This window comes from Vanessa tameamea, chromosome 21 (genome assembly GCF_037043105.1).
Source record: "Vanessa tameamea isolate UH-Manoa-2023 chromosome 21, ilVanTame1 primary haplotype, whole genome shotgun sequence".
NCBI classification, from domain to species: Eukaryota; Metazoa; Arthropoda; class Insecta; order Lepidoptera; family Nymphalidae; genus Vanessa; species Vanessa tameamea.
Window position 1 is genome coordinate 9,510,479 of NC_087329.1, and position 22,763 is coordinate 9,533,241.

Below are 22,763 nucleotides of genomic sequence, written 5' to 3' on the forward strand. Positions count from 1 at the left end.
CTTTCACACAATCCATCCATCGTTTCTTTGGTTGAACCCTTCCTCTATATCCATCCACATCCATGCTCAAGACCTTTCTCACAACATGGTCCTCATTCCTCTGCATAACGTGCCCATACCATGATAGCCGGCTTCCACCTAACTTCTCGGTTATCGTTACCACTTTCAGACTTCCTCTTATGTACTCATTCCTTACTCTTATCTATTTGCATAACACCACACATTCCTCTTCTCAACATTCTCATCTCCACTTTTGTGGCCCAACACTCTGATCCACATAGGACAGCAGGTCTGACCATGGTCTTATAGATCTTCCCCTTAATTTTATTTTCAATGTAACAAGTAAATAATAAAATTGACTTTTGTAAACTAATACCATCTACAATGTTTTCTGAAGTTCAGCTCAAAAACTGAGAAGAATGTTACCAAGAGGGCTATTTACTATATTCGGTAACAATTACATCTTTAGAGCTGTAATGATCGGAGATCACTGTTTTATCAAGCAAATAATCTTACTTGGTGGCAAAGGCAACCATTGTGATGGAATCTAAGTAACAGCCTATTAATGTCCCACTGCTAGGCTGTGGCTCTCTTTGGAGCCTTTTCCACCATGCTGCTACGTTTACCACACCTACATATGTTATCTTAATAATATTATTCAAAATTTATATTTCATTTGATGAAATAATCTCCAAGCTTTCTTCTTAATGGAGAAGGAACTCTGTGTCTTTTAGGTCCATTATATTAAATATCTATATAAAAATAACATTTAAAAAAAAAATCCATTTTAGTTTTTGTTTTTATTAACACTTAAAATATATTGTTTTCAAACATTCATGGTAGACTTTCTTTTATATCTGCCATGACTTGGTCAAGGTTTACCGATTTCGAATCTTTGTCATCGCTGGTAAATTTCTTGATAGAATATTTTTGAAATCCTCTTTGTTTACTGTTTTTGAATATTAACTTCTGTGAATCCTTCCTAGCTGCTTGGATGTCATCGATGTCTATCTCCATGGCTTTAGAATTTTTATTACTTTTATTCTTTTTTCTTGGTTTTTGATCGAATCTAAAATCTTTGGGCAATTTGTGTGTCTTGATACAGTGGTTTAATCTGTCCTCAGCATTCATAAATTTCTCTTTACATTCTTCTATATAACAGGAATACTGGAAATTAAAAAAAATATCTTTGAACTGTATGCATATTTATATGTGTTAACATATTAAATAATAATTTAATTATACGAAATTACATTAAAATTAAAATGTAAGAGGAATTTAATTGTCTCTTCAAGAAGAATATAAGTTCTCAGCAGGAGTCCAGAACTCAGAATTTGATAAATAATCCTAGTTGAATATACTTTATTCGAGTAGGCTTTTACAAGCATTTTGAATCATAATTTTAGAGAATTGCATTAAATGTAATGCTACTGTTTCGGAATGTAGATTTTACCGAGAAGATCCAGCAAACAACTCTGTAGTTACTCCTTACCAATATTTTAATTATACAGTTGTAACAATCAAATACAATTTATTGAAGCAATGTGGTAATTAGTCACAAACCTTCACAAAGGGAGATGAGCCGTTAGCCTAGTAGTTTGTTTGGTAGAATATACTGCCCTGTAAGGTCTCATTTGAATTTGAAGAAAAAATAGCTGCCAAAGGTTGAAAAATCCGAAAATTTTAATAATTATATAATTTTAATCATATTTTTTCAGTGTTATTTGAGGTTATTTTTGTTAATTTTTTGGCGTTCAATTGGTTATTAATTGTTACAAATCTACCGCGGTTCGGAAAAAAATATAACCTGTGACAATCGGTGAAGTATTACTCACAGAAGGTTTCTTAACAGCCATTACAGCAAAGAATGAATCGTGTTGTTCTTGTATATGCAAGTCTAGCAGATGAGGAGACGGCAGCACCTTCTTACATTGCATACAGCTGTATCTGTGTGAGGAATTATAGTGATTCTCGTAGTCCAGTAACGAGGTCACGGTGAAATTACAACCCGGAACCGTGCACGTTGTCTGTACCCTGAAATATGGTGTTGCTTTTATAATATATAAGACGAAACCTCATATTTTATAAAATAGGAGCTTTAAGTATGGAAATATGTGCGCAAACGCTTTCCATTAAATCCCGTACCCTCATAATCAGATGGTCGCAAATTTGGGATTATAAGATTTACGGCTCGTGATACGCGATATCCATTTACTACCAAAAAATATTTTAATGACACTTTCTGGGGCGTCTCTCCGTTGTTCCAGAACACCATCATAGGCGAGGTGTCTGGGTTTTTCTTCTTGTTTGCTTACTAAGAGTACAAAAAATTTTCAAACAACAAGATGATACTGAGAATTTTTACAAATCCTTTATGGTTTTTTTTTTAGTTTTCAACCCAATACTACGAAATACCCAGGCTTTTAAGACACTAGAGCAAGAAGGACAGTGTAAAAAAAATAGAGCTTCGCTTCACTTCAGACGATAATTTCGTTTTTATTTATATAACGATCTGTAGTGACATGATACCATGTTGTTGGCTTCATTTGTACGTCTGTGATATTAAATGACAGACGCAAACTTTACATATTTAAGAATATCTGCCAATTTGTCTGGTAACCAACATCTGTTTGAGTGGTTATCATAATTAATCCATTTGCCAAGAATAAATTGTTAGATTATAATCATACTTGCGATATTTTTAATTTTCAATATTGATCTTGCAGGATAATATTTGAATGAATATTATGAATAGTTATTTCTTGTATTATTAAAATGCTAAAGCGAGCAAGTAACGTGTAGTCACAACGATGTCAGCTAAGATATTGGCGGTAGAATAAATGATATATGGGTAATACCTAGCCATATTTGATAATAACGTCAAATAAAATAATTAATCTGCTGGTGAGTTCTGAGATAATAATTAAAAAAAAAATCATCATGGCATACTAAGTACTCGACGTATGACCTATTGTAATTCACAGGTTTATTAGTCCTTCGAGCCGGATCGAGCATTTGAAGTGTTTTAAATATATAATGACTGAATTAATGACTTTCAATGAAACAAACAGGGGTCAATGGCATATTTGATTCGCCGCCGAATAGAATAAAGTTGTTATCGCTTTAGTAAATAGGTGTTGCGAAATCAATGCTAATTATATATAATCTTAAATCTTAAGTAATTTTGTTACTTACATAGCATGACAAAGTTCTTCATCGTCTGCGTCATATATACCTAATCTAGAAGGTGGCGTATCGTTGAAGAAAACGTCATCAAGTCTGCGCCGACCAATGCCGTACGGTTTTAGCTTATCAGCTAAATTTACTTGCACCTCCATTCTGAAATTAAATTATACATAATAAATGAATGTGATATTGTTAAAATAGCTTTGTATTCTGTAACCAGTCGTAAACTAAGTTTGCCAAAATTACTTTTAAATTGTAATGACTAGACTAAATAGAGCCAACCGATAGCCTTAAAATTGAATGTTCTATTCAGTTATTGCCAGTATATTGATTGCAACAATTTTTCTTCCCCTATAGCCTTAAGACTTTCATAATAACTTGCACGAACAATTCTGTTTAATGTTCAGACATATAATAATAAAAGAATTTCTATTCATACAAACTGTACAGCGTAATTACCTTTTGTATCATAAGATAATATCTTTTGATATATTTTCATATCACTTCTACGTATATTCGACATATTAATTATCTTCGCTGTTCGTGACAGTTCACGTTCATGTGTCTAATAGTACAAAGTTTGATAGTTTGTTGAGAAATATTTTAGATAGCCCACACTTTGAGAAAGGTCATATATGCTACATAACTTCACCCTAAAAATCTACACTAATATAAATAAAGATGTATGTTTGAACGCGCTAATCTCAGGATTTTGTAATGATAATTTTTTTTTGCATTAGATAGTTCAATTATTGAGAAAGGTACCATTGATACATGTTCTATCACTGAACCCTGCGACCCAAGCAGTCGTAAATGTAACATTTTACGAGGGTGAACCCGCATGGAGGAGTTAGTATTATAAAAATGTAATAGATATAATGATATGCCGATTTGATGTCTATTATTAGTATGTACTTCAAATCATACTTATCAACGTAGCAAGCGAGATATAATGATATGAAAAAAATGCAATTAAGTAAATAATTGCAAAATATTTGTAAGGTTTCGATAATTGTATTCGTTAAAATTACTACGTGGTTCGCATAATATGTAAAAAGTTGCAAATTATTTAAGTTATTTTTCTATTAAGGATGTATTATTAGTAATTTGGGTTGATTTTTACCCGATCAACTAATGTTTCGATTATTAGATGTTAATGTGACTAAATGCGAGACGTTGTCAATCATAGCGACTACTTTCTCATAGTTGAGCCAGGGTGGATAAAGTTTGATGTTTGAACGAGGACACAACTCGTAAAGTGTCAAGATATAAGTAACTAGAAGTTTTCTAGTAATTACTGTATAAACACTATATATTTATATACATGTTAAATATACACATACATTTTGTGGTGTTCATTTATTATATAATAAAGGATCGAAATTAAATATAAAACATTAATTTTATAATTTGATCTGTTATTGAAATGATAAGTAAATGCATAATTATTAACTATATAATTATTAAATAAATACGAAGCTAAATTGAATAGTGTATATAATATTATCTAGTCGACAAGGTCAATGTTGTTAGACGTAATGATGTTGAAAAACATCGACTGTTTATCGATAGTTACGTGACTGAATTATTAAGTATATACTTATAAAATCGTCTGTCCTGACTGACTATAATGCACAGCGAAAACTGTTGAGTCTAGAAAGCTGAAATTTGGAATATAGGTTTAATTTATAACGCCAGCATCCACAATGAAACATCACTATCGGTTTTTCACGGAGAATGTTCTGAGATGTTTGGATTAATCCCGGCTGCTGAATTATAATACACGCTGATGGTAAGTGGTCACCATTCGTAGACGTAAGCGCTGTAAGAAATATTAAGTATTCCTTACATAGCCTTAAAATGGCATTATGTAATATAAAGTATTTAGTTTTGTTTCTAATGTTAATTAGCATCTATCCAAAATAATTATTACATCTTATTTTTAAGTGTTTCACAGATTGCAGATTGAAAATCACAATCCAGGTCAGACTACTCATTACACGTGCATACTTAAATCGTATAAAAAAAAAACTCTAGAAATACATTACTAGAAAAGCCGCGACAGATGACTGCCTTTTCAGATATATTCTTAACATTAGCCTCAAAGGTACATGGCGTTGGTCCAAATCACGATCACATTAGACTAGCCACGAATAAATCGAAGTTTCCTCTATCACTTATATCTGACGATCTTGAAAATTACTCCCATTCAAATCCAACTTAAGTTTAGCAGCATAGAACAAAACGTCGACAACGACACTAACTTAAGACATGCAGCACTGTATGTTATGGCAGGTGAGATCCATTGGGTGAACTTTCATTTTAATAAATATTTTGGTATAGGGTACTACAATGAGTAAGTAAATAATAGTAAGTAGAAGAGTAGGCAAATGCCGACAGATTATATTTGGTCATCGCAAATATGTCCAAATTTTATAGTAACCGATAAACATTTTGCAATAAGTACGCGTTTTTATCTCTATATAAGAGTATTAAATATGAGTACTAATTTCAATCATCTTAGATGTTTAGATACACGTAAGATGCAGAAAAAGAATTGACAAAAACAGCAAGAAGGTCAACTTGGTGTAAAAAAACAACAAACATTTGCACCGGCATCGATCGCCGCTAAGGCCGGGTACATATACATCACATAATATACGAGTGTAGTCACATTGCATCTATTTGACGACCTTGTTGTCATATATTCATATAAAGTTTCAAGTTTTAATCACCTATTTTTATTACGTTTTATAATTTAATTTATTTGAAATTTGTTATTTACTAATAAAATAATAAATAATTATGTTTATGCAAAGTTAAATTCTTTGTCATAATAATTATATTTTTTTAACTAAACCGGTTATTCATTTGGATACGGATATGGAATACGGTAGCTAATTAATCGACCCTATAAATTTTAAAACATATTTATAAAAAGGTAAGAATAGGAGGTTTCCATCACTATTTCCTGAAAGTATCAAATCGTCTTGTCATTCGATATTACATCACTTTATCGTTTTTGATTTTCCTACGAATACGATACCTATCCTATTACTAACGTTATCTCATAACTCCGCGCCACTCAGCGCGAAGTCACTCGTATCTATGGTAGTGACTAGTGGCCGAGAATAACTGTTTTTTAATTACGTATACGGTGTAAATAAGTCAAAGGAATACGTTCATAAAACAACACTAGTGATTGATAAAGCTCAATATTGAATATATATACATTATATTTCAATCTAAGCTAATATTATTTTAAAAAAATGTTTTATTATCAATTTTGAAAAGGTTCGTAATTATCGTGGTTTTTTTTTATAACATATCTTGGTGAATATTTTACTAAGTGAAAATAATACATGGGAAAATGAGTGAAATACGACAGAGAAAGGTAAATATCTAAATTACGTATTATTAAATAACATAACCTCAACTTGTCAAATCACTTCTTACTTAAAATTGCACAAATTATTTTTAAATTCTTCGAATACTGGTTAATATAAGTAAGTAATGAAGATAATAATGTAGTAATTTTACCTTTAGATTATTATTAATCGTTTTGAATCCCTGTTGTCACAATTAACGTTCTAACACCTATAGCAAAACTTTTTTTTACAACACTTGCTGTTTATGTACGGCAATAAATTTATATTTTCCGTAATATATCAGTTATATTTAAACTTATTACGATAATTATCTACAGTATGATAATTTAACGTTTTAGTATTTATCTCGTTGATAAATATAAACAAACCATTGACTAAAGAGTATATACTATATAATCACTAAGTTATAATGTGCAATATGTATTCACTATTAATCCATAGACAAGGTTGCCATCTGTTAAAAAACTTTAAAAGCTAAATTAAATACATGTACATTCCCAATTTCTTTATTATTCTAAAAAAGTAGTTTACTACTGTTAGTTGTCTCTACAAAAATCTTAATTAATCTCAAATCGTATTTTACTCTATAGTGACAATCGCGAAGACACAGATAACATTATAATGTCACGAAGTGACACTTAGTGCTGGACGATTTTACTTCTTGTGTACCAGATAGATAAAATTAAATAAAGTTTTTTTGTGGTTTTTCTCTCACATACAACATTTTCTATAAAATAAAAGGTTAAAAGCTTAGATCAAAAGACAACTTAACGAAGGCATCTCTATAAAAAACCTAATATAATAAATGTTATATTTTGAACTTTCAATAAAAATATATAAATTATGAAAGTATTACATGTTCCGAGGTCCTTCAGGTTTTTATTAAACAAATGTGATCCTTTATAATATTTGTATTAAAACTGATCGAATGAATATTGGAAGTTGAAATGAATATTGGAACCGAAATGTTAAATTAAACATTAATGTTTCTATAATTCAATTGGGTTAATATAATTTCATTTCGTAATAGTGTATTTCATTTTTATTCGGCTGTAAGTTTTGACTTTAGGGACGAATCCGTTCGGACGTGTCGTGAAGCATTGTCGGATGTTAGACTGTAATTCTATGGTTGTCGATGTTTTTTCCGTAGAAGCACATCGCTATCCAGACTGACATCAATAGCTTTTACAAGTGGCTAAGTGGCAAGAGCTGTCACGATTTGTTTTTCGAGTATTGACAGTATTGTGATTATTTATATTGCCATGAACGCGAAGTTATGAACTAAAATATGCTATTTTACTTTAAGATGCACAAATAATATACTTAATAGTTAAGGTTGTGATGTACATTTTAACCCGATATGGGAAAATTCAATACCTACAGGTATTTAGAGGTAAGCTAAATTACTACATATGATTTTTTTAATTATATTTTTTTTTGATTATGTATTTAGAATATATTCCGATCAATACAGATACATAGAATATAGATATTAGATAATACGATAAACTATAAGTGTATTTAAATGTTAGAGATAAAAATTTGAACTAGGATATATAATAACTGATAAGTATTGTTATTTCAAATATAAGGCATAGGTTTGTGATTTTAAAGGCTGGTTTTATTTACTATATCAGTGTGAACAATTATAAAATAGTAGAATACAAATTGAACTGTGAAATAATATTATATTATTAACTTGAAGAAATATAATAGATAATTCTAATGACAGGCTATCATCATTACAATACAAGATATCTTGTTTAATAATGTAATAATTATTTAATATTAAATAATTAATTTTTGGTTATTAATTTATGTTAAAATCTTGAAGGTATGTGTAGGAGATTCACAGTCAATACAGCCATAAAAGATGTACACAGATGAGGATAGATTTTTTTTTTAAATTGCTTGTGAAGCAAAAGCATATTGCATCAAGGTTGTTTTTAAAAAAATAATTATACACCTTATTAATGAGTATAATTTATGATTTATTTGTGTACTGTACATAACTGATGTCTTATAGTCAATTTTTTTTTTTCAGTTAAAAGATGATACCTCAGCGTCACATATCAACATAAGGGCTAGAACCTTAAAGCAACCGAGAAGATTAAAGAAAATATTTATTTTCCTCTTAGTACTAGCCCTATGTGTTACATATTTTTTGGGTGAGTTAAATATATTTTTCTATCACTTAAACGTTTCTAGGGTGTAACATTTGAAGTATATATCTGGCTGTATGTGGTATACTAACTCCTTTAATATATTTATCATTATGCTTGTTCTTTAATTAAGATCAGATCCATGTGAAATAGATGTGTAATGGGCTGACTTTTTCAATAAATAATAATTATTTGCTTTTTGATAGAAAAAAAATCATTGTCCTATTGCCAATCGTCAATTTTAATTTTTTTTTTTTTATTTAGTCTTGTTATACTTTATTTAAAATTTTATATAAAAATACCTATGCTTTGCTTATATTAATTATTATATTATAAAAACTGTTTAGTAATTTTCTGAATATATATCGTTCATATCATATGGATTTTTCTCTTGAATAAAAATAGAACATAACTTACTTTGTATGATAGTTTTAAATTGGTTGTAGTAGAGTGACTATACGTTTGTCTTTTCTTGGAACATCAAATTACTAATTACAGAAAGAGACAAATCTATTCTCACTGTATACAATGTTTATTAAACTATTAGGCGACTAACATTATATGTAATAGTGGAATATGTGATAATTAAAATAAATAAGTATGGATGTCTCTTTCTGGTGTGATAACAAGATGTGGATCTTGCGTATGGCGATGATGGAAATTATCACATTACTAACAGTATTTAAAAAGGTCAGTCTCGTGAACAAGACATTCGTAGATAATGTCGAAATATCAAGCTCCACCAAATAAAAATAAAAAACATGGTAAATATCCCGTTTTAAATACTGTTAGTAATAAAAATAACCATGTTAATTTAAAAATTATCACATTGTATGAAAATTTGTGTCTGTTAAATCTGCTATATTAGAACCACTTTTCCCTACTAGAGCAGTATAGCTTAACAAGCCTTCTTAAGGGAGGAGTAGATCTTTATCCAGCAGCAATTTAAATATAATATCCTAATAGCAATTAATGAAACCTTGTGTGGTATTACTTTATCTAAACGTTTAATTATGAATGCATTAAAGTTGCTTATTAACATAAGGCTTATTTTAACCTTAAACTTGTACCTTTAGTGTTTGTCCAAGAGACCTAAGTCTAACTGTAGAGCTAATCTGTAAGAATGGACTCCACTCAACACTGAATACAATTGTGATATATCAGTATGCAACTTTGACAACTAGAATTATAAAATTTTAAGTAGACTCGTAAAAGCACTTTTGATTCGTCTTGTTAGTGTTGAATTAAATGCAAAGCTAACACTTAATACATATATGTATGTTTATAATTTACAATCAGACATACATACATACAGACTTGGTCCTGCTATAATAAATATTAAAATTAATTTTAAATCACTGTAACATATGGATAAACTTCAATGTTTTAATCTCTTTACAATAAAGATAGATAAGCACTTACCGTTTGAAAATAGAAGCGAGTGGATAATATTGTAAGCCACTCACGGTTTAAGATTATACACAATTTAAAGTTAAAAAAACACACACAAACTCAAATTAGGATAGCACAATACATGAAGCAAAACAGTTCAGATTGGATAATTAAAATAGATATTAACTTTTAAAATAGGAAGTAAATTACTATAATATAGGGATTTATATACTAACGCGCGGTAGGTAGCAAAAAACAAGCTTGAAACGGCATTGCGTGTCAGTCACTGGTTGTGACTGGCTCCTCCTCCTTTGAAACAGGCAATCTGGAGATTGCCTGTTTCAAATGTACCAAAGTTTATATTTATAATGTATTTGTATGGTTTATGAATTTTATATAAACTATGTATGCATGTGTGCAAAATCGCGATGTCGTAATTTGATTTTAATTTTTTTTTGAGTGAGGTCTTACGTAATGGCACTCGCAGGTACAGCGACACTGACTGCGTTTTTTGCGGTGGTGAACTGTTGTGTTCTATGCGAACTAAAGTAAAAGAAAAACAAAATATTTACCTGTTATTAGTATCATTGTCATTATTAGAATTTGTTCTAGCGTATAACCCTACTATGATTTTCGAAAATTATAGTTTTGTCTACCACACAGCTATTACTAATGTACATTGCACTTGTTCAAAACATAGGAAAGAAAATAATTTAACATAAATATCACCATGTTTACGGTCTATAAAATTTATGATTAAGTTAATATTGCGTTGTTTTATACACTTTTTACAGGCTTAGGGTGAGATTAAACTGTTTTTTTTTTCTTAATTTTATTTGGTTAAGGTCTTAATTTTTTGGGTTCAATAAGTAAGATCTTTTCATTTTGCATATTGGAATATGAAAAATGGATTTTAATGGTACCTATGGTAAATTTGCATTTAAAAACGTCGTAAATGATTTAAGATATAAAATTGTTATTGTTTTAAAGAACTTATAGTACATAAGTATACATATTTACTCAAAATATGGCAGCATTACATAGTACCCCAGTCCAGCATTAGATTTTCGTTCGCTAACTAATCTGGTTTATATTTAAGGTATTTTATGCCAGTAACAGTATTATGTTTACTAACTGTAAATGAAAATTGTAATGTCAATAATGTTCATATCTATGGTATGTTACAAGTACATCGTATAAAGATCAACAAATGCTCAAAACGCAACGCAACGCAAAATGTAAAAGCAATTAGCGATGTTATGAAAACAAATAAAATTGATATGAAGGAATTCAGGGATGGAATCAAGAATAAGACAACTTTTTTAATTTTATTTATCGTATTTGTATTTACAGACATTTCTCATGTACCTTTTTAATATTTTAAATGTTAGTGTGCCTGCATGTTACCAGGCAGCGTCACAATTTAATTTAAAAGAGTCTTTAAGTAAAAAACTCGATGAACGTTTTATCTGTAAAAGGTTAATAAACCCAACGACTAGGCAGCACACTTTAGGATAATTGTTTGTGACCGGGTATTTTTTTTCGAACCAGTAGCAAATGACAATCTGACAATCAATAAGGCGGGGAAATGCTTCAATTAAAAAAAAAAAAAGATTTTGAGTAGTAATGTAGAACTTGATACGAAAATTCGATAATCGATTTTCGAGATCGACAGTCTTTAGTAATGATCATATTCGATAGATATATAAATTACGCAAAAAACTAAACCATAACATCTTATTGTTCTTTAGTTTTAGTAAAAATCAATTGGACAAATATCTTAATTTCGGCGCTACGAAAATAAATACAAAATTTGTAAAGTATTTTTTATGGTCTGAGATCAATATACTTGGTTCAAAGTAATATTGGACTGACTCATATTATCGAGTAGATTTAGGACCGATTTTGAATAATTATGCAATTAAATAATACATTTGTTTGTATTACAATTAACATTATATATAAAGAACATTTTTCCGATCAGGAATGTTATTGATTGACGAAGGAGTTAAAAAAAAAGGTTGTCGGAAACGTCATAAACTTTCCTCTATTATTGAAGCTATATTTCTTTTGGCCGTTTATGACAACTACATGTTGAAGTTGCTCGCCAAACCGCTAATTGATTGTCAAATCATAAATAGACAACTTCAAACCTAATATTTCCATCTCATTTTCTTATGCGAAAAAAGGAGAGAGAAATATTTTCGGCTATTTTAACTGTATTTGTCATTTGTCACCATGCTTCATGTTTTTTTATTAATATAACCTACTAGCGGTTGGCGGTAAAAATATATTTACTTAATTGCTAGCTATTTAAAAAAATAATTCAAAACATTTGGATAAACAATATTTTTGTTTTTTACATTTTGAGTGTGAATAAACTAACGGCTGGGGGTACCGACTCTGGAACAGGCAACATAAAGTTGGCCGTGTGAAAAACATGATTCTTCCAAATTCACACCACAAACGTGAAGTGTTTGCCCTTGGGCCTTGTTGATGGACATCGCATATGACAAACGAACAGGATATTGTAATCGTTTGAACTCGAATGGCATATCAGTTTGAATCATTGGGATACGCGGTATCAAACAAACTTCACCTTTAGATTTACCAGTTAAGATCGTAGCTTCGATCAAATTTGGCAATAACTTTTTCACTGTCAATCTGGTGCCATTACACAGTTTTGGTGGATTAATATTTCGCAATAATATAATTAAAGAAACAACTTTCAGATTTAAGCAGTGCGGTGGCATACCAGCCGGTTCAAATGAATTTAAAAATTCAACTGGAAAGTTCAATGCCTCATCTTGATTCATAGCGCTGTCAATTGATTTATATGTCGTGAATACACCTGGCAGTTTCTCTTGAATTTGAAAATTAATAGCATTGATATGAATGTTCTTTGGTGCTAAAATGGCGCGTTCTCGCAACCAATCATGATTTATATATTTAATTAAAATATTGCAAGTTGGAGTTTCAATCATTTGTACATTCAATGGCAATTTTAATGCAGAGTGTGCGGTTCGACCAATGAATTAATCGATGTTCTAACTGATTTTTGTATTATTTCTAATGACAGCTCAATCATTTTTAAAATAAGAAATTGTGTTACATCCCAATATTTAATGCTATGCCATGGGTTATTTGGAAATAATAAATTGATTTAAGACGTATTACCTATTGAAACTGGTAGATGAGTGTACTCATTTTTAATTGATACTTACTTTTAATTTGACAGACAATTGCCCGTCTAAAAAATCTCCATTAACAAAATGACGCGCCATTTATTGAAATCATTTGTTGCAAAAAATGTGATAAATGAAGAACCACTCGACCGATTTTGTGCAAACTTCACATAAACCATCTACTAAATAGTCCGAACAAACCCTGAAAATTTGGTTTGGATAGATGAGCCCGTTCTTGAGTTATAAAGTGACAACGAAAAATGCCACTTATTTTTATATATAAGATATTATTTATATATTTAATCTTTATTGTACAACAATACTAAAACTAAAACTAAATTTGACATTTGGATTAATCAAAGTTGCATAAGGTGCAATATCTTGTTTTACCATGATTACTATGTTTGTTGTAAAATTTTCAGGGGTAGGGGTCAGTAGAGGTGAAAAATTTTGTATCATATTAGTGTAAACTAATTACACGTACACGTACCTTTTTTGTACAATTATTTTCTGTTTATAAAGGTACTTAAACGTCTGAATAATAAGTCTGTCAATGTTGTGTACGTGGCTTTACAAATCTTAAGCAAAGGTGATTCAATAAACAACTGAACAGAACTCGGCTAATGCTCGATAGACATATCGCGTGTTTTATTTACGTTTATTTTAATAATATACACTGAAGAAATAGTACGGTCGTGCCGTTGCATGCCGTGAATTTTTATTAAAATCAAGGAACGAGAAACAAGGACGGAGATAAATAGTGATAGAAGATATTTGACACTGTTTTATGTAGACTGTATTAAATATATTGGCATCTCTTTCCGTTTTAAATGAACTTTAAAGTTTAAGGAAACTGAAGTTTAGATTCATTGGTACAAATATATTGGTGGGCGATCGTAGTCACTATTAGTTGTGTTGTTGATACCACAGATAACGCATCACAGTGAAGAATTATTATCGCGCCATAAAATATGTTATACGGGACAATAGTGCTTGCATTATCGATTTTAATAAAAGGTAATTAATTATATATTTTTTTAAATACAAATAAAATATATTAATTATTTTTAACGATTTTAAACTCTGTCATTTTAATCAGAAAAAATTATTGTATCGTACACATAAATGTAGAAGAACAATGTTTCAAATTAAGGTAATTTTAAATTTAAAATGTTTGTTATTTACACACACAAAAAAGATTTATCATAACTGTTTTTTTTTTCAATTTTTTCAAGACTACAGTCCGAATTTCAAAACGACATTGCTACAAAAAAATATAAGTTTTCTGACTAGTATATATAATATGATTTATAATTAAATTGTAGACATTACAAAAATGATCTCTTATGAACTTTTTAAAGAATTACAACTACTGCATTAATGTATATAGTGTCTTTAGTGCCAATTAAATAAATACAAAGTTTTACTATACTTCTTATGTTTATCATTTTCTCGTGGTCAGAAATTCATGGTCGAGCATGAATTTTGACATCGTAAATAAATCTGTATGAGTTCAATGCATCGTGGTGAAAATAAGCTCCAAACCTCTGAAAGATAAAGAGAGCCCTTTGCCCAGCAGGGAGAGAATCACTTTGTTACGGTAGACGAAATGGTTACCGCTGGTGTTTTAGTGGGTAATCTAGAGCGCGCTCGGCGTCCTGGGCACCGGCGTGTCCTACGTAACCCCCACTTTATGTAGGGGAAACGCGTAACGCGTTTCTCACGCGAGTAAAGAAGGGGGGTAATTATTTTACATGCGTCTAGACATTTTGTATATATTTTTTGAGTATAAATTAAGAGAATTGAAATGGTAGTCTTGTTTTTTTGAATAGGTAATCCTTACCGCTTCGATAAATAATACCGATTCAATGCAAAAAAACTATTTTTAAATACAATTGTTTCGTAAAAGACACGATTACACTGAAAAATAACACGAATTGTTAGAAGAAATTTAATTATATCGCCAGTGCCTATACTTTATCAAACTTTTTGTCTAATACATTAGGCCAGTTAATAAAGCCCGTGAAGGTCAAGTAATTAGTATCATTATGATTTTTTGATATGTGGTTTGGGACGTTAAAATAATAACAAATTAAAATTTTCAACCCTCCGGGGTGAGCGCTAGGGGGTTGAGAGGGTGAAAAGCGTTTTTGCTTATAACTTTGTGAAAAAAAATGTTAGATAGGTGAAAATTGGACAGGTGTAAATAATTTTAACTTACCTTGTATTAAAATTTCAACATTTTTTGTTTAGTGCAAAATTAGTTATTATCAAAAAAGAATGTATCTATCTAACAATTTTTGTCAAAAAGTTGTAAGCAAAAACGCTTTTCACCCTCTCAACCCCCTAGCGTTCACGCCAGAGTGTTGAAAATTTTAATTTGTTATTATTTTAACGTCCCAAACCCCATATAAAAAAATCATAATGATACTAATTACTTGACCTTCACGGGCTTTATTGACTGGCCTACATTGAATTCAGATAAGGTTATGAACTTTGTATCGTTTGATTTGGATTAATTGTATTTAGTTAATGGCAGAAACTGGATCGATATGTGTAAAAAAATAATGCGGTTAGCCGACATAACTTCAAATTATTTTAATTTATTTTTAATTTAAATTCTAATAAACATTTACTATGATATCTTATATCGTAATCATATATCCCATTATTGGTCGACGTAGTTATTAAACTTATGTTGGTTATTTTAGGACTGTTCGCGGGGCAGGCACAATGGTTCGATGGCCTAGCGAAGAGTCTTGGCTACGAGAGTGTCTATCACCACGCGGTGATCATAGACGCAGGGTCTTCAGGGACCAGAGTACTGGCTTATAGGTTTAGAGTACCATTTACAGGTAAGGCTTTTTATTATTTCATATAATACGAGTATTATAGTATTATTTTTAAAGTATTTTTTTTTTTAAATACATGTATTTGTTTCTATTCCTTTATTACGAGGAGTCTAAATAGGTAATAACCCAATTATGTTACACTGCTGTTAAATAGTACACCCATTTTTAATTCGTCGTTTTAAAGGAGTAATTTTTTTTTTTAAATATAGGTTTTAAATATACAAAGATTCTACTGAGAAGAGAACAATAACTCATTAGTCACACTTTTCTAAAATGAAATGACTTAATCAATTATATATAATGAAATTTAGATATTCCTTTCAATAAATATTTCCAGTATTCGGACAACCAAATTTGGACCTAGTGGATGAATTTTGGGAAGAGACAAAGCCGGGTTTATCGTCCTACGTCGATGACCCAGAAAAGGTATATTACATAAACATGACATTTAATTTTATTAAACAACCAATTTGAACGTAATTATGTGGCTCGGCAAAACGTTCCTCCATTTTTTAGGTTGGGATACACACGTGGCAAAGTGTTCCCCGACACACGCATTTTCTCACGACGGTATATTTCATCACTGAGCCCGAGATGATGTACTCTCACTTAGCTCAGTAAAAATTCGGTAGAAATCCTGGGCTAATCTACAATCATAGGTTGGGGTTCACATGTTCCTCCGGTGAGGTTTGTTCGCGTCGGCTGTGCAGGGCGCCGACACGATCGTGCAGCTGGTGCGGCACGCGGCGCACCTGGTGCCGCCCGAGCGGCGCCGCGACACGCCGCTCATCGTGCGCGCCACGGCCGGCCTGCGCCTGCTGGCCCCGCAGAAGGCGCAGATGCTCATCGACGAAGTCTCCAAGGCTATATCCAAGTTCGTCCACTTATATATATTTATATTGCCTGCCTCGTTGGTCTAGTCGCTATATAAAAGGTCGCAGATCCCGAGGTACTGGATTTAAAACCCAAGGTCGGGCCGATTAAGAATTTTTCTATCGAAAAATTCTCAGTATCAGCCCGGAGTCAGAAGTGTGTGCACTTTCGTGCCTCGGAAAGTAGGTAAAGTCGTTGGTCCGTTGAAATGTCTCCGATCGTGTCGGATTTGCCGTCGTACCGGATTATGAGATTGAGGGAATAGAGAGTGCATCTGTGTTTGCGCTCATACTTGTGGACTATAATATGTCCTGCGTAGGTTGCTGGTCCCCCTCGAATTTGGCCGCCGTTGCCTAAATCGGTGTGATCTTATAGGCACGAATGATTCTACTAATCACAGCGAAAGCGTCAATGTATTAAATCGGGTAAAGAGTTGTTACAGAATCGCATCGCTGGTCAGATTCATTTCTAGTGTTCACTAGATAACGTGGTAACGTTTCTTCGAGTGATCCGGCCATTCTCAAGAAAGACCAGCCGCTCAGTACATATTACATAGGACGATGTGTGCCCCACACAGGTTCACTCTCTATTCCCTAACTTTGACGTCTTCTATTGTCATCCCATCATACTCTAATGGATCTGAAATCACCGCATATAGTTCGGGCTCAGGATCAAAGTTTACTCTCCGAGGCATGGAGTAGTCATCCTTGGGAGTGACAGATAACTATTTTCCTTTTCCTTGAAAGAAAACACTCTGATCTTTGGCGTTAACTTAACAGCAAATACGATAATATAACTAAATCATATACATTTTGTCGACCGTGAAAAGTTATAAAGAAATTCCGTAACTCATACTGAATCGACACCAGAATTCTTTGCGACCTTCGATCGAGGATCACCTGTCCTGTCGACTTTAGTCTTAAATATCGTGTTACGTGACTAACACAATGTATTAATTTTTCATATAACAATACGATAAAATAAGCAATAACGTTAAATAAAATACTGTTACTTAAAACCATAAATTATGACTTTTCTGCGACACGTGATCTCATACTGTATAAACTTTTATTCTGTATTTTATTGCCACAAAAATCTATATATGATCTTTAATCTACAAGCACTTTTAAATATTTATGTTACAAGATTAATTTAATCTCACCAGTCTGGAATGTAAATTTTGTTTTTTTCTGTTTCAGATTGGGCTACCACGTTGATCAAAACAGTGTGGAGATCATGGACGGTTCTGATGAGGGAATATTCATTTGGTATACAGTCAACTTATTGCATAGTAAGTATAAGTGATATTTTTTTGAGCTAGCAACATTTTTAAGAAATACGACGTTAATCATTTTACATATGTTTGCCGGTGTTACCTTAGTCAGCGGCGGCCTTACCCATTGCGAGGCTCCGGGCGGTTTGACGAGAGATGATAAAGTTATATAAATAAATAAAATTTGTGTAGTTTTAAAATATTTTACATCGAAAGAATTACAAAGTTAACAAATAAAGAAATTATATTTTTTTAATTTGATGTTTTTGGCGTTTTCCTTAGACTAAAATCTTTTATTAAAGCATGGGCCGTGAACTATGCGATTAAAAACCTATCTTCAAGTGTTTCGAGGCGCGATATTATCAATTATGTTCTGAATTAATGAATTAGTAACCACCGACTTCCCTCTTCTGATTTCCTTCCTCTTACATTCAGACCTAATTGGGAGCGGGACGATGGCGGCGCTGGACCTGGGCGGCGGCTCCACGCAGATCACGTTCGAGCCGCGCGAAGAGGACCGGAAGCTGTCCCCCCCCGCCGACCTGTACGTCGTGCCGGCCGGCGCCGCCAACGTCACTCTCTACACACACAGGTGGCTATGTGGACTGTGACTAATGTGAAAAAAATCTTTTATATTTATAAAAAAGGAAACCAATCAAACTTACGTAATATATATCGATTTTTTTATGTATAACAAACAATATATTTTTAAAGTAATGTCTTTTAAAAAGTCCCGTTTTTTCCTCTTTTATTCGAAATATCTACAATTATCCTAGTCAGAGCTAAATTGTAGAGCGCACTAAAAGCAACACAAGACTATTCAGTCACAATTTTCGTATGACGACGTAAAGTTGAGTTATCGTAAAAAAAAACAATTTTACCCCCCGGATGGCGGAGAATTTCATAGTAAATCTTAGCCGATAATTTCAAGGCAATCTTTCAACTACACAATATCCTCTACCGGCCTTCTCGACTCACTCGCAATTTTTGAAATGTGTACAGGGACTGGTCTACGTCAGTATTCCGTATTCTCCATTCCAGCTACTTGAAGCTGGGTCTGCTGGCGGCCAGGTACGGGATATTCCGGCTCGAGGCCAACGACAACGACACGAACGAGTTCGTCTCCGTGTGCGTCGACCCCATCGTGCAGAGGGAGAAGTGGACGTATGCGAACAAGCAGTACGTCATCAGGTGGGATTCCATTGATCTGTACATTTTTTAATTACACGACGTACGTCTGTAGAAATAATAAGATTTAGAAGACTATATGTATTAATTAAAACTTGTTGGACTTTGGCTTAAGTACGAAAATAAGAACAATTCTTACCTTTAACACCGTAATATATTCAAATGAAAAATCAGTAACTCATAGTGACGGTGTGTGTGTGTGTGTGTGCGTGCGCAGCGGCGCGGCGCGCGCGGACGGCGCCAAGCGCGAGGCGGTGTACGCGCGCTGCCACGGCGCGGCGCGGCGCTACGTGGCGCGCACGGCGGGCGCGGCGGGCGCGGCGGGCGCGGCGCCGGCGCAGCCGCCGCGCGGCGCCGTGGCCGCCATGAGCTACTTCTACGACGTGGCGGCCGACGCCGGCCTCATCGGTAACGCGGCGACTAGCTTCCGCCCCGCCCGGCCCGGCCCGGCCCGGCCCGGCCCGGCCGGCCCGGCCCGCTTAACCCGTGCGTGCGTGCGTGTGTGCAGACGTGATGCGCGGCGGCGCGGTGTCGGCGGCGCAGTACCGCGCGGCGGCGCTGCGCGCGTGCTCGGCCTCCAACGTGGAGCAGCCGTGGGCGTGCGTGGACCTCGTGTACGTGCACACGCTGCTGCAGGACGTCTTCAAGATCCGCGACGCCGAGCCCGTATCGGTGAGTGCTAGTGCGCCGAGCGACGCGCCCACGCGCCCGTGTGCGCTTGTGACGATGATGATTCGCGTCGTGGTTGAAAAAATTAGTAGTACCAACTTAAGAATTATATTTAAATCGTTGTTGAAACCGCTCATATCGGAGGGCACGGCTCGGAGGAAGAGTGGGCTCGATGAACCTAATCGATCGAATGAATTTCCAGTTGTTCAAGAAAGTGAACGGCCACGAGGTGTCGTGGGCGCTGGGCCTCGCGTACACGTCCATCATGAACAAGATGGCGAGCGCGCCGGAGGCGTAGCCGTCGGCCGACGCTCGTTAGTATTTTCGTCTTAAATGAAACGTTCACACAATATTTTGCTACTTGAAATTTTATATAAGCTCATTGCAGATTTATTGTTTCGTAAAACTTCGTTGAAAACGTAATCGAGTATTTTATTTTGAGGTGTATGTTTTCGTCTGGCGGCCATCTCGTTTTGTACGCCACACGCACAGCTATTTTTGGCGGTATAATTAAGACGATATTTACGTAATTATTTTATTCCAGTTAAATTTACATAAAATTTTCTCGTTGTATTGTAAGTATTAAGCAGTTTGTAAATTTTATCTGTGCCTCTATAAAATAAAGTTTTTTTTTTTTAATTTATGGCAGATAAAACAGATTATATATGAAAGTTGCTACGAACAATAAGAAATAAAAAATTAAAAGCAATAAGTTACCTGTAGTTTACAAATTTTGAAAAATTTCAAATTTGTACTCGAATATAAAAATACTTATGATTTCGACGTAATAAAACTTTATACATTTCAATTTGTATCGCAGAAAATTTGTATAGAATATTTTTATTACATACTACGTATATTTTTAATTTCACAACTAAACTAAAATCTAGTATAATTAAATAAATGGTGAATATCGATTTCAAATGACTTACGAATAATCGTTTAAAAAAAAAACTTTTTGTAATAAATCGATTATAAAATTATTCGAATGATTTATCTATGATTTATCGATATTCGAGATGAATACCACTATGGTGCCTGAATCGACAGTGAGACAGTAGCTTATAATAATTTACCATACAACTATATTTTATTTCTAATTTTACAAATACAATTCCTAAAGACGTTTACTTTCAGCTGCGGTTGTGTGTTAATGTGATTGTTTATTTATGTTACGTTCCTGCAATATTCAATAAATACATAATGAATATGTCACTAACGAAGTCTGGTATTGACATTAAAATAACGATAATCGTAATTTTAAACTTAATTCATTTTTGTAAATCTTATACAGATCTATTGTCGAATATAATATCAATGAATGATAATTATTTTCACTTTTATATTATAAATATATAATGAATATCACGTCACATCTAACTTGATTTCGTATATAATTACGTAATGACATATATATATTTTTTAAAATGATTCATTAAACGTCGACTGATAAAACTCACGTCAAGACATGATACAAGTCTGTTTTTAATAAAATTCTTCCATAAAATTAAACTTATTGATATCGCGTGTTGCAATGGCAACATTTATCTACCTTCCGAATTAAATAAGTTTTATTACACTCCTTTTTATAAAAAATACAAAAAAAAAACAACGTACGATAATTTTTGAAGTTGACATATTAATATTTTATACGTACAAAGATTTATTTGTTTGTCATTTCAAATCTCGCAATAACAAGTGTGCGAGTGAGACAAACATACATGAATAGTAAATGAAAGAACGGGAAAGCATGATAATCTATCAAATATAGTGTTAATTACAGGATCAAAAAGTTATATTATCTATTTGTGTTTTTTTTACATTACGTAGCTCAGAATATATATTATACGTATTATATATTTATTGTATTACTATGGGGTATTTACTTTGAATGTATTTAGATAGAAAAATTAGTGTTATTCTATTTCATATACATAATATATATTTATGTAGTTTTAAATATTAAGTTTGATCTACAATGTTTATGTATTATATTACGTTTAACTGGTTTAAGGCTCGGAAGTCTTGACCTTCTAATCGATTAAATAATCTGTGACGTACACATCTAGACTTTTGAACTGACTTATTGGACATTTAATTTCACAGATAAAACAGTTGTTTCTAAAGCAATAAAATACTAAAATAATTCTCATGCAAGACTTTCGTCAAATTAAAAAAAAAGTAATTTACCAATGAATATATAATGATACTATTATTTAATTTAAATTCAATACTTTACCGCACAAACATTGAAAATCGATGCATTTAAGTAAATATTAGTAATTGAATAATTTTATTATTTATAAAATAGTATACTGTGTTTATGTAGTCAAATGGAAAGGTGGTGGACTTAAGAGATTTAAAACAAAAAGCGAATATTTAAAATACTGACAGATTAGTGAATTACTGTTTGCCTAACATCTTACATGAAACATTAGATGTCGGACATTCGACCATTAAAAAGAATTATTAAAAAAAAAAAAAAGTATTGCCATTGTAAAATCAATAGTCCGCTTTTATAATTATTGTGTTAAGCAAGTTAAGATCAAGTGTAAAATATTTTTTAAAACAAGTTTTTGTTTATTAAAAGAAGT

The 22,763-nt window shown here is 32.5% G+C and overlaps 3 protein-coding genes and 1 long non-coding RNA gene across 8 annotated transcripts in view; 1 reads left to right on the plus strand and 3 right to left on the minus strand.

The window, feature by feature from the left end:
• LOC135193918 (uncharacterized) overlaps positions 1–22,763 on the minus strand; it is a 569,995-nt gene that overhangs the window by 50,242 nt on the left and 496,990 nt on the right. The gene's annotated exons all lie outside the window — the stretch shown is intronic.
• LOC113395575 (uncharacterized) overlaps positions 1–22,763 on the minus strand; it is a 333,619-nt gene that overhangs the window by 21,927 nt on the left and 288,929 nt on the right. The gene's annotated exons all lie outside the window — the stretch shown is intronic.
• Positions 786–10,384, minus strand: LOC113395674 (protein lethal(2)k10201). 3 transcript variants are annotated; one of them, XM_064218380.1, is made up of 4 exons: positions 10,366–10,384; positions 3,196–3,339; positions 1,836–2,034; positions 786–1,167 (listed from the first exon to the last, which is right to left on the minus strand). In XM_064218380.1, exons 2-4 carry the CDS (start codon positions 3,336–3,338, stop codon positions 835–837), a joined length of 675 nt encoding a protein of 224 aa, XP_064074450.1. In that variant the 5' UTR covers position 3,339; positions 10,366–10,384; the 3' UTR covers positions 786–834. The 3 variants fall into 3 exon arrangements, with proteins under 3 accessions (XP_064074450.1, XP_064074449.1, XP_026489117.2); XM_064218379.1 differs by lacking the exon at positions 10,366–10,384 and adding an exon at positions 10,160–10,288; XM_026633332.2 differs by lacking the exon at positions 10,366–10,384 and adding an exon at positions 6,727–6,921.
• Positions 6,427–21,093, plus strand: LOC113395672 (ectonucleoside triphosphate diphosphohydrolase 5). 3 transcript variants are annotated; one of them, XM_064218375.1, is made up of 11 exons: positions 6,427–6,580; positions 8,620–8,743; positions 16,026–16,169; positions 16,504–16,592; positions 16,877–17,040; positions 18,239–18,330; positions 18,748–18,904; positions 19,354–19,503; positions 19,718–19,908; positions 20,009–20,172; positions 20,372–21,085. In XM_064218375.1, the coding sequence occupies exons 1-11, from the start codon at positions 6,557–6,559 to the stop codon at positions 20,465–20,467; spliced, it is 1,395 nt and encodes a 464-aa protein (XP_064074445.1). In that variant the 5' UTR covers positions 6,427–6,556; the 3' UTR covers positions 20,468–21,085. The 3 variants fall into 3 exon arrangements, with proteins under 3 accessions (XP_064074445.1, XP_064074444.1, XP_064074446.1); XM_064218374.1 differs by lacking the exon at positions 6,427–6,580 and adding an exon at positions 7,745–7,968; XM_064218376.1 differs by lacking the exons at positions 6,427–6,580; positions 8,620–8,743 and adding an exon at positions 14,204–14,331 and having other exon boundaries at positions 20,372–21,093.

Coding starts and splice junctions, on each gene's coding strand:
- LOC113395674 (XM_064218380.1), bottom strand. CDS start 3,338: ATGGAGGTGCAAGTAAATTTAGCTGATAAGCTAAAACCGTACGGCATT. Junction 2,035..3,195: donor GAAGAACTTTGTCATGCTAT/GTAAGTAACAAA, acceptor ACCATATTTCAG/GGTACAGACAACGTGCACGG. Junction 1,168..1,835: donor TGGCTGTTAAGAAACCTTCT/GTGAGTAATACT, acceptor TTTAATTTCCAG/TATTCCTGTTATATAGAAGA.
- LOC113395672 (XM_064218374.1), top strand. CDS start 7,936: ATGGGAAAATTCAATACCTACAGGTATTTAGAG. Junction 7,969..8,619: donor ATACCTACAGGTATTTAGAG/GTAAGCTAAATT, acceptor TTTTTTTTTCAG/TTAAAAGATGATACCTCAGC. Junction 19,909..20,008: donor GGCCGACGCCGGCCTCATCG/GTAACGCGGCGA, acceptor GCGTGTGTGCAG/ACGTGATGCGCGGCGGCGCG.